The 10,721-nt window shown below is 35.8% G+C and overlaps 3 protein-coding genes across 3 annotated transcripts; all 3 read right to left on the bottom strand.

The window, feature by feature from the left end:
* Positions 1-332: 332 nt before the first annotated feature.
* On the bottom strand, positions 333-958 carry LOC124834993 (outer envelope membrane protein 7). The gene has a single exon (XM_047309835.2). The coding sequence runs from the start codon at positions 883-885 to the stop codon at positions 667-669; it is 219 nt and encodes a 72-aa protein (XP_047165791.1). The 5' UTR covers positions 886-958; the 3' UTR covers positions 333-666.
* A 1,177-nt stretch (positions 959-2,135) lies between these two features.
* LOC124834992 (Galactose oxidase/kelch repeat superfamily protein) lies at positions 2,136-4,623 on the bottom strand. The gene has a single exon (XM_047309834.2). It carries the CDS (start codon positions 3,557-3,559, stop codon positions 2,342-2,344), a length of 1,218 nt encoding a protein of 405 aa, XP_047165790.1. The 5' UTR covers positions 3,560-4,623; the 3' UTR covers positions 2,136-2,341.
* Positions 4,624-5,944: 1,321 nt separating this feature from the next.
* Positions 5,945-9,471, bottom strand: LOC124835013 (pyruvate dehydrogenase E1 component subunit beta-like). Its single transcript, XM_047309861.2, has 4 exons — positions 9,165-9,471; positions 8,951-9,060; positions 8,801-8,835; positions 5,945-7,260 (listed from the first exon to the last, which is right to left on the bottom strand). Exons 1-4 carry the CDS (start codon positions 9,238-9,240, stop codon positions 6,288-6,290), a joined length of 1,194 nt encoding a protein of 397 aa, XP_047165817.1. The 5' UTR covers positions 9,241-9,471; the 3' UTR covers positions 5,945-6,287.
* Positions 9,472-10,721: the final 1,250 nt, after the last annotated feature.

Here is a 10,721-nt window from a genome sequence, read left to right as displayed (position 1 = left end):
TGACTATAACTCTTATTTCATAAACTCCATTTCAAAAACATTTAATTCAATTTTAATTTTAAAAATTAGAATTTTAATACATTACTTCAGTATTATTGTATTTTTTTTTCAGTTCAAACAATTTAAAGGATATCTGATATCTAGTATAATAACTAGCCATCCACCTTCGACAATCTGAATCATAGAATAATATCTATGCTAGCTGGAGATAAAGGGTGAGTTTCAGAGCTATAATTTAACTCTGTTTTTTAATATGCTTCTTACACTGACATTATATGATCATTAAATTAAATAATTTTATAACCCCACCATTTAATTTCAATTCTCACCAATTCATCAATTCTAATCCCTTTTAACAAACGCATGCAATTTACACGATCAAATACATTCCCAGCCACCATGCTTGAGCTAAATTACAACATCCACAGTCTATTATTCAGCAACATAAAACAGAGTTAATATCCCAAACTCACCATTTCATTATCAGACAAACAACACAGATCCACCCCATATATATATATATATATATATATATATATATATATATATATATATATATATATATAAAATCAGTCTTTTCATTTACTGCTCTCAAAATAGATGAAAAAAACACTTTGGGTACAGATATTGAATACCAGACGAAAACACGAGAAGCGTCATCGAACTTCAAACGGATTTGACGGCGGCGGAGGAACCGACGGCGGTGGGATTGAGTGGGGCGCGAATGGCGGTGGCTTCATCGTCGTCGGGATCGAAATCTGGATTGAGACTTCGATCGATGGCTTCGCGACCCTTTTCAAGACAAGGTTTACACGCCATCTCTATTGTGATCCAACCCAAAAGCACTCCCACCACTGCTATCACCGCGCTCGTTATCGCACCCATTCCCTTTCACTCTTCTCAAAATTCTTGTTTTTACAGAGATTGACGATCATCATCAACGTCCCAAATGAGATTCAACTACCAACTGTTCTGCGGGTTCTTATTGGGCCACTACTTTGGCCCAGTATTTTCCTTGTCTTCATTATTTATTCCTGCACCCCAATAATTCCAACCTATACCCCTAAATATTTTAAAATTCTAAATTTACCCTTTTAGGTTTAAATTCATTACGCATTGACCCAATTGCACACACTGTTTTGTGGCGCTATGGTAGACGTTCATTCTTCAAAATCCCAAAGAAAATTTCTTCAAAAGTCTTCGACCAATAAATACTCAGCACGTGGAATATCTTATAATTACAGCATAATAGAAAAAACTACTAATTCCGTAGCCTTTGATTTAAATTTAATTATTGAACAAAGCTTAAAAAGCTGCTTAGTCTCTATCTATGCAAAGAAAATCCCTCAAAACAAGCAATCTTCTTCACGTTTCACATGTCATTAGCATTGGAAGAACGTTCATTGCATAGTATTAAGAATTTGCCCACCTAATAATTCAAATGAATTTAAATGTTCACACACTAGTCAACTTGCCTTGACCATTACAGGTGCATCACTCCTTCTTCCACTTGCACACCATGTGGATTGGATCAACTTTCTCTTATACATCGAACAAACGCCACCCCATGTTTTCCATCATTTGACAGCGACTACCATCAAGAGAAACCAGCTGATAAAGATAGACTTTGTCTTTTGGAACAGATCGAAACGAAAACAAACAACCAAAATCTTCATAAGGGGCGGAATGAGGAAAGGTAACGTTGGAATTAATACCAAAATTCATTTGAAAGTAACATCACATTTATAGACAAAACTGTAAGTTTTGAACTCTGTTTAAGTCAACTGAACAATATTAAAGAACCGGATTGTCAGATGAAGCTCTTTAAAAATTTTAAATTTAGCTTATAAATAAGCTAATTTTATTTTAACTTATTTTCTTCTCCTATATACTTTTATAGTGAAGTTTATCCAAATTGATTCTAATACTATATTATATTACAGAGCCTCAGGATCCACCACTTTGATTTTTTATGGTTAGGTAGAGCAACTGAAGCATTGAGAAATAAAAAAAGGCTTTATACAAACAAGTATTATTCTGCTTCTATCCTTTCAAAGATTGCATCTGATACGGTTTTGGAGACAAATAAAACTAGAACTTCTGATTCTGGGAATGTAATTTATAAAGACATCCACTAAGGAGAAAATATCAATGTAAATATTGATGTACAATTAACACTGCCCAAGCAACCATAAGAAAATACTACCACTGATACAATTCAAAAACTGATTAAACTGTTCCTTTTTCACAGCTATTACAACTTTTAGACCTTACAATAATTATAGTACTAACATTTTATTCATACAACATTCGTAGCATGATATTACAGGATAATGAAAAACTAAGCAAACAGCACCTGTGAGCTTGAAGGAGTCAGATCAGACAAACATTCTGGCGCATCAATTACATTCCATCGAACACCGAAGTTCCACTTTTCCTTACAACTTTCTTTTGGTTTCAGTCTAGAGATATGGCCAACAGCAACCAGAAGATTTCGACCCACAACATAAATATGACAATCACAAGCACTCACAGCAAAAGGCTTGCATATTTGCTCAGGCAGAGGAGGCCCTTCTATGGCTTCCCAGGAATCAGTTTCGGGTTCATATACCTTTAGCTTCATTCTTTCAAGCTCAGAAACAACAAACAAATGACCGTAAACAACAACACTGGAGCCAGTCCAGCCTTCTCTGAGTCCAACAGCCATATTTTCCCAGTTATTGGCTCTAGGATCATAGACCTGGCCTCTTGGAGAGACATAAAAAGGCCACAACCACCCTTCTGTGACAAGAAGTTTCCCATTGAGAACAGCAGCATCATAAGATGCCATATTTGTTCCCATGTTGGCAATAGGGCGCCAACTCCCATTGAGAGGATCCAACACCTCAGCAGAATCCAGCTCATAAAGATCAGTACTATTTCCCCCAGCTACATAAATCATCCCATCGATGACTCCACTAGCAAAAAAGGACCTAGCAGTGATCATCCTATTCTTCACAGTCCACCTATTCTTCTGCATCTCATATTTCAACACCAGGTCAAGAGGGCAATCCACATCAGAGACCATGCCACCACAAACATACAGCGTGCCATCACTGGGGATCGAAACACACCTAAAACCATGAGGGCAAACCCTGTCTCTACAAGGCATTGCAGGGATAGTGTGCCAAGAAAAGTGTGTGAGGTCAAGGACCTGCCATTGGATCTTCCCAGTGCACTTGTGGTAGGCAAATACAAAAAGCCAAGGGTCTTTCAGACCAAATTGCTTCCTGTTGGTGAAAAACCTCTCTTTGTTACCAAGTAGCATATGCCACCTCTTGCAGACAGCTCTACAAGCTGAGTGACTCTGAACTGGAATCCGGAGAAGACAATTCAGAGCAACATCATCAGGAAGGCTGGGAATTAAGGGTTCCTCTCTTAGAGAATGCTCTAACTCTGGTGATGGATTTGCCAAAGAAGATTGCACCGCCGCTAACCTAAACTTGGGAGATAATGCCATTTGAGGATCCCCTAGTTTGTGTACTGCTGACTGTTGAGAAGAAAATCTAACACGCTGCATCTTTAAATCTCAAATATGCAGCTATAAAACCCCTGTTAAATACTACAACTTTACCTTCTCTCTGATTAGCAAACTTCCAGTTCGTGCTTTTGTGTTCTCAAATGGGTTGGAACAATATCCAACCAAATAGTGACACCCAATTTCAATCCGGAGGTTAAGAACCTATTCCAAAGTTACTTCAAGTGATTCCCTCAGATTTTTGGGACAAATAAAAGGAATCCCCCAAATCAATTCCCCAATAAAGAGAAGAAGCACCAATTCCTCCTCCACAATTATCTAAAAGCTGATGTAGGATGCAACTAAAACAAAATTCTCCTCCTTAAAATCTCCAACTTTATAAAAGTATTTCACACATCACAAATATGGAGCCATGCCCTCTTCATCAAAAGCCAACACCTTTATCAAATGAGATTCATCAAGATTTTAACTTTAGGTAACCCCAAAAGTCTTAATTTGCACCAGCCACAGATTTCCCTATTCAAGGCCCACCAGAAACAACACCTCAGAGACAGCAGATAAAAATCTCAACAATATACGAAATTCCAGAGCAGAAGACCAGAACAAAAAAGCCAGCTAGCGATTACCCCTAAAATATCTTATTAAGATAAAGAACCCCAATTTATGAAGGTGGTAAGAAACACTGGAGCCAAACAAACAATGGAAAAATGAAGTGGACAAAAAACAAAAACTTATAAGAGAAAACCAAGAAAGTAGTAAAGAGGTTGGGGGAGAAAGAGAAGATGAGATTGAGGGACAGACTTTGCTTTTTGGCACAAGAATATAGGGATAAAGAGAAGAAGAGGATGACCCGTTCTTGTGATTGTTGTGATCAAAGAAAGATTTGATTATTGTGTGGCAAACATGAAGCCAGTAGTGCAGATTCATGCAGACAAAACCACGCGCTTTTGGGGTTGTTGGCTTCACACGCCACACAAAAAATGCACAGCAACAACATGGAATGGCTGTGGGCACCACGCTCTACTGTTTCAGGGTGTGTCAAACCTTTTATTCTATTCATCGCTATTGAGAAAAAGCTAAACAGTGCGGACAGACAGATTAATCTCTACTCATCTAAACTTGAACTGCTTCACGCGTTCATTCAAGCTAATCATGCATCTTATTTATGTCCTTGCTCCAACTTTCTCACCATATATCAAACAAAATATAAAGCTTCCAAGCCATTGTTCTTCTAGTCTTGTTTAAGAAATTAATAACTACCATGTTTTAATCAAAAAGTTATAGTGGATATGAGTTGACAAATTAAATATTAAACTTCTTATAAAAATATTCTCTTTCCTGAAAATATTTGATTGAGTTATCTTAAATTGGAAAAAAATAGGTTTAATTGGTTAAAGTTAAATACTACACTCTTTTCTTTAATTTCTTAACTTACTATATTTTCCTAACAAGAACTAAATTGTGTTCAATTGGCAGGTATTTCTCAACTAATCACATTTTCAAGAGAGAGAATCTGTATGGTTGTTTTGACTGTTTACCTTATTAATCACCTGATACATTTTTTATTTTTTATTTCAATTTTAATACATCAAATTTTAAAATTAAAATACCTTGTACACATGTTATTTTAGCAAGCAACTTTAGGGATTTCCGGTTACTCTCAAGAAAGATAACTTTTAATACATGTTTTGTTATTGAATTGTATGACCATTTCAACATTAAATATTTCACGTTTTATCATATTCTTTTTTAATATTGTTGAGGTATATGGTTAGATAATCTCTTAATTGGGCACTCATAAAAGACAAGGTGTACCAAACAAATCCCGTATGACATTTGTCTACCACGACACCACCCACTACTTCAATGCGTGTCGCCCCACCCAAATTCGCAACATCCTTGCTACTTCAGTAGTTTTTGTTTTTTTCTAGATTAGAAGGTTGGCAACAAGCCATTAATATTGTATATTCAATTAAAATATATACTACTTACTAGATGAATTTCCATCATAAAACATATACCGTAAAAACTACTGTTACCACCATGTCCTATATCATGTACACGTTCATCTTCATTGTCATAATTTCTATTATCACCACATCCATGGTTATCATTGTCGTTATTACTAACTCTATTATCACTCATCAAAGACCATCACCAATCGAAAAAAATGAAAGATAAAGTGGTTAATCTTTCGTTATGGTTTGAGTTCAAAATTTGATAATTTGTTTTTTTTCTTTAACTTACAAAACCGAATCATTTACAAACTTCGATTAACGTCACAACAACCAAAAAAACAAACCGATTCATCCATAAAAGTGGTTTCAAAATGAGAAGTAATAGTTGTTCTCTGACTCCTAACAACAATTTATACAAAGAATAGAGAGACGTGTATGATAGGATAGGCAATTTGATGAACGTCGATAGTGAGAGAAAAATGTCAACAGTATGTTGTATGAATAATATCACTCTTACAAAATAGGCCTACAATAAGAATTTGTGGTCGGTTCAACACATACTACAAATACGAGGTTCTTGGCCTAACAACAAGATCGTAACCACTATAATGATGCAGATGAACTAGATTGGGTGAGAATTGTAAATGTTTTATGAAAAAAAATACAAAAGCTTATCCAAAATTAAATTAAAAAGGTTTAGGTCATGGGGGCACTTGGAAGAGAAATAAAAAAGGAAATGGGAAATTTGTAAAGCAGGTTCAAGCTATAGCTTTACCAAAACCATATCCTTATTAGGACTGTTTTTTCATCAATTACTGGCAGAGCTGCTCGACTGCTGCGACAATCTGAGTAGGTTGAACCACAGTCCATTCCTCCAATGTCCCTGCATATGGCGTTGGCACATCCTGAGAGGATAAACATATGATAGGAGCATCCAAATAATCATTGAAATTTTCAGTAATAGCAGCTGTCAAACTAGCCCCAATTCCACCTGTGCGCATACACTCTTCAACAATTAACACGCGATGAGTTTTCTTCACTGAATTTCCAATTGTGTGAAGGTCAAATGGTTTCAAAGATCTTATGTCAATTACTTCAGGATCGTACCCTTTGTTCACCAATGTCTTGGCAGCTTGCATGACATGATACCTCATTCTGGAATAGGTTAAAATTGTGACATGTTCCCCAGGCCTAACCATTTCAGCTTCTTCAAGTGATAATACATACTCCTCATCAGGAATTCTCTCCTTGAGGTTATAAAGCAACACATGCTCAAAAAGTATCACAGGGTTCTCGCTTCTGATAGCAGCTTTCATCAAGCCCTTGGCATTGTAAGGAGTTGAGCAGGCAACCATCTGGATTCCAGGGATTGACTGAAAATATGACTCAAGTCGCTGTGAGTGCTCGGCCCCTAGTTGCCGCCCAACTCCACCAGGTCCGCGGATAACAATTGGTATTTTAAACTGACCTCCAGACGTGTAATGGAGCATGCCACAGTTGTTGGAGATCTGGTTGAATGCCAGAAGTAGAAAACCCATGTTCATGCCCTCAACAATTGGCCTCAGACCAGTCATGGCAGCTCCAATGCCCATGCCTGTGAAGGCATTCTCAGCAATAGGGGTGTCCAAAACCCTGAGGTCCCCAAACTTAGGTGCTAGGCCCTTGGTCACTTTGTAAGATCCACCATAATGACCGACATCCTCACCCATTACACATACACGAGGATCCCTCTCCATCTCTTCTTCCAAACCTTCACGTAGGGCCTCAAAGAGGAGAAGTTCATGCCTGCGAGTCAAGTGCATAGCTGATCAATTTCATCATCATTTGGCACCATCTCATCCTATTTCTACAACTAACACAGGCAATAAGAACATACAACATATGCCAAAGCGTGCTTTTAGAAAGTTCAACCAATCCTTTATTAACCAAGATTCAAGATTAAGTGTCACGTAAATTTTACTTGCCAACCAACCTTTATCATAGTTCCGAACTTATACTTTGGTTTTACGACTGCATTTTATCGGACTAAAAAAAAGTCAGAAAAATGCACAAGAGATTATTTTTTGCATTAAAATCAAACACCCAGGACAATGAAATTACCATAAAATCAAGGACTCCATGGAGGTTCTTAGTAGTTGTGCTACATTATAGATGAATGCAAATACACTGGCATTCTCAATGTAAAATGCACACCTATAACCCATTTCATGTACAGCGAAAATACGTTCTATTTAAAAAAACATGACACCAATAAAAACAGCCAACATAAAATTATTATCTGTTCCTAAAAAGCAGCCGCATAAAATTATCATCTATTCCTAAAAGATCATCAGTAAACATGTAACAGCGCTCTGCTTTTTACTGGGGGCTAAATAAACACAATCAGTTTGAAAGTGACAACTAAGTCAACTAATTTAAGAAATTCACATGGGTTTTATGCAAAATGAATTAGACTGTCCTAATTATGATAGCATTAGCACCAGGGTAATGTTATAGCTAAGGCAAAACCAATGATGTCCATTTCCTAAAGCTCCCCGTCTTGGTCATTCAGACAATGAACAAGTTTAGCTTTTGGTGTCTAGGCAAGGGCCTTTGTGAGTTTGCACAATGAAAGGATTAAGTTTTTGTCCATTCCAAGAAGGCTTTCGATTCCTTTATTTTGAACGTCAGAAAAAAATGTACAAATAGAAGGCCACCCAGTAAAATAGCAACCACTACTAACAACAGTAATCTGATTCTGGTATGTTAGTTTATAAAAGGAGGATTTCCACTATTGGATTCTTATCCAGAAGGTCATTTAGTACAATAGTAACCTTCATTAATAACAAGGGTAATCTGGTTCATAAAAGGGGAATTTCTGCTCTTGGTGTCTCCCTGTTTCGAGCTAAATCAAAACGAAGAGCATTACTGAGTCAATGAAAACTTATCATCTTATAGACTCTGGCTGGAAAGAGAAAGCCGCGAGAGTACCTCTCGCCTCAAAGGCACGTGACACTTTAGGAACCTAACAGCTTTCAGTATTGTCAAATAGTGATTCTCAAAGCAGCTTAAGTGGTGAGGTGGAGGTCAAGCACAGCACAAGTGTGTACATAGCCAAAACAAACAAAATTACTTGCAAGAGTAAATGAAGGAAGATAACCAGAACAGAGAAACTGAGCTAAATTAAATAAAGAAGTAAATTTACCAGCCAAAAAGGATAAACATATCAACTTAGTTTCATCACATGACACACTGCAAATGGTGTTGTAAGACACTACTACTTTAAAACATTAAATAAAAAAGAGCGTGTAAGAGTGACAGAAAGTGATAGCAGAAAGAAATTTACCCGGCTTTTGATGATGTAGAACTATCTGGCTTAGTCTGCAAACAACCCAGAAGCCAATTAGCAGCATTATAACAAACACTATGCACGCGACATCTCAATAATCCTCAATTAAACTGATAAAAAATGACGGGATTGTCGAAAAGAACTCACCGCAACTGCATTAGTAAGCAGCTTCTGGGTCCGAGACTGGTGAGCTCCTCTTGAGAGGAGATGGTTCATCCCCGCATCAGATCTGACAACAAAGATTTGCCCTTTCCTCGCTGTATCATCAAAAAACACGAAAGATAACACATTTCAGTGAGGAAAAGTAAAATACTTATAAAAAGAAAAGAGGGAGATTGGAAAATTGAGAATTGGAAGAAACCTGAGATGGGTGATGGGAGGTGGAGTTTGTTGGAGGTGGGAAATGCGGTGAGAGGCGGGTGGAAAAGGGTGGCCATGGAAATATGGAATGAATGAATGAATGAAAGAGCGAAGAGATCGAAGTTGGAAGAAAGTGAGCAAGGACAGGGCCGTTGGGTGAATCGAAAAATATAAATAAGAAGAGGAAGAAAGAGTGTGACGAAGAAAAAGACGGAAGCGGCGGAGTAACCGAGAAAAAAAGGTTTGGTTTGTGTGTTGGGTGTCTATGTTTTTACGTTGCTATGCTAGCCTTCACCGATGCAACTTTTTTTTCCTCTATTTAGTTCTCCTACCAACATCTATCTAATCTAAAACAATCACTAACATCTTCAATTTATACTCTAATTCATTATGCTAAAATTTTATTTTATAATTAGATGATGATTTTTCATAGATTTTTTAAAATATACTTTTACTATTTTCACTCCCTTTTAGATATGTATTTTTTAGTATTACAAAGACCAAATTATTCATTAAAGAAGAACTGGAACAGAAGTACTATTTTATAAAAACCAAGAAAAGCCATAGAACTTATATTATTGCATTAAGACTTAAAACTATAAGTAATATCTTATTAATGTTATGTAATTATATTTGAAGTAAAATATAATATCTGTTTTTTTGTAAAATAGATGAAGAAACCATTAACGTGAGACAGAAAACAACTGACTTTTGAATACTTCCATTATTCGCAAATGCGACAAAGGAAGCTTGCATTTAGTAGCTTTGATAACTACAATGTTCTTACTTATTTTTCTTTCAACAGTATATTTTTTTTGTTAGTATCTTGTTACCTTTACTACATTTAGTTATGTAATGCCATCATATGAAGAATGAGCAACTGTGACCAAAATTTTAGCATTAAAAACGAAGAAATCAGTTAACGAAAATTTTAATGACTCAATTAACCATTGCTTATCTCATAATATAGAATGATGTGGTGGTGGCGAATTTTCAGGAAATACGTTGTTGGGGTGTCAATTTATTTTAAAAATAAATAAAATTACTAAATATAGAGTGAGAATTTGGAGACAAAGGCACTCACATCTAACCAAACCCCATCACTGAAGTGATGAGTTGAATTTAATGACCGAATTTTTAGAAGCTTATTTTAGCTGCCTCTTTGACCAGGTTTTATTTATTTATTTGGAGATTAATATATAGACTTAAATTAAATCCAATTTTAGATTATTTTAAACACGTTTCAAAAGAGCTTTTTCATTTAATTAATTAATTTTTACCTGATATTATATATTTTTTCTTTTGAAAATTTATTTGTTTTTGTTGATATATTACAAAATATGTGAAAAGAAAATCTTGCCTTGATAACATAAAAAGTACATATATCAAATTAAAATATCATGTTTCCAAAAAAATACAGACCATATTTTCCTAGTTACCGTTTGACATGAAATTTCTATCCAATATAATTAAATAATGGTTTTTTTGGTAGCTAATATAATGTTAGATAAATTCAAGATTGAAGACGTTTATCGTGGTTTTTATTCTCATATTTGGC

The sequence above is a fragment of the Vigna umbellata genome, chromosome 5 (genome assembly GCF_029865625.1).
Source record: "Vigna umbellata cultivar VRB3 chromosome 5, Vumbellata_1.0, whole genome shotgun sequence".
Lineage (NCBI taxonomy): Eukaryota > Viridiplantae > Streptophyta > Magnoliopsida > Fabales > Fabaceae > Vigna > Vigna umbellata.
Note: the sequence above shows the minus strand (reverse complement) of the source record. Positions and strands in the feature narration are given on the sequence as shown.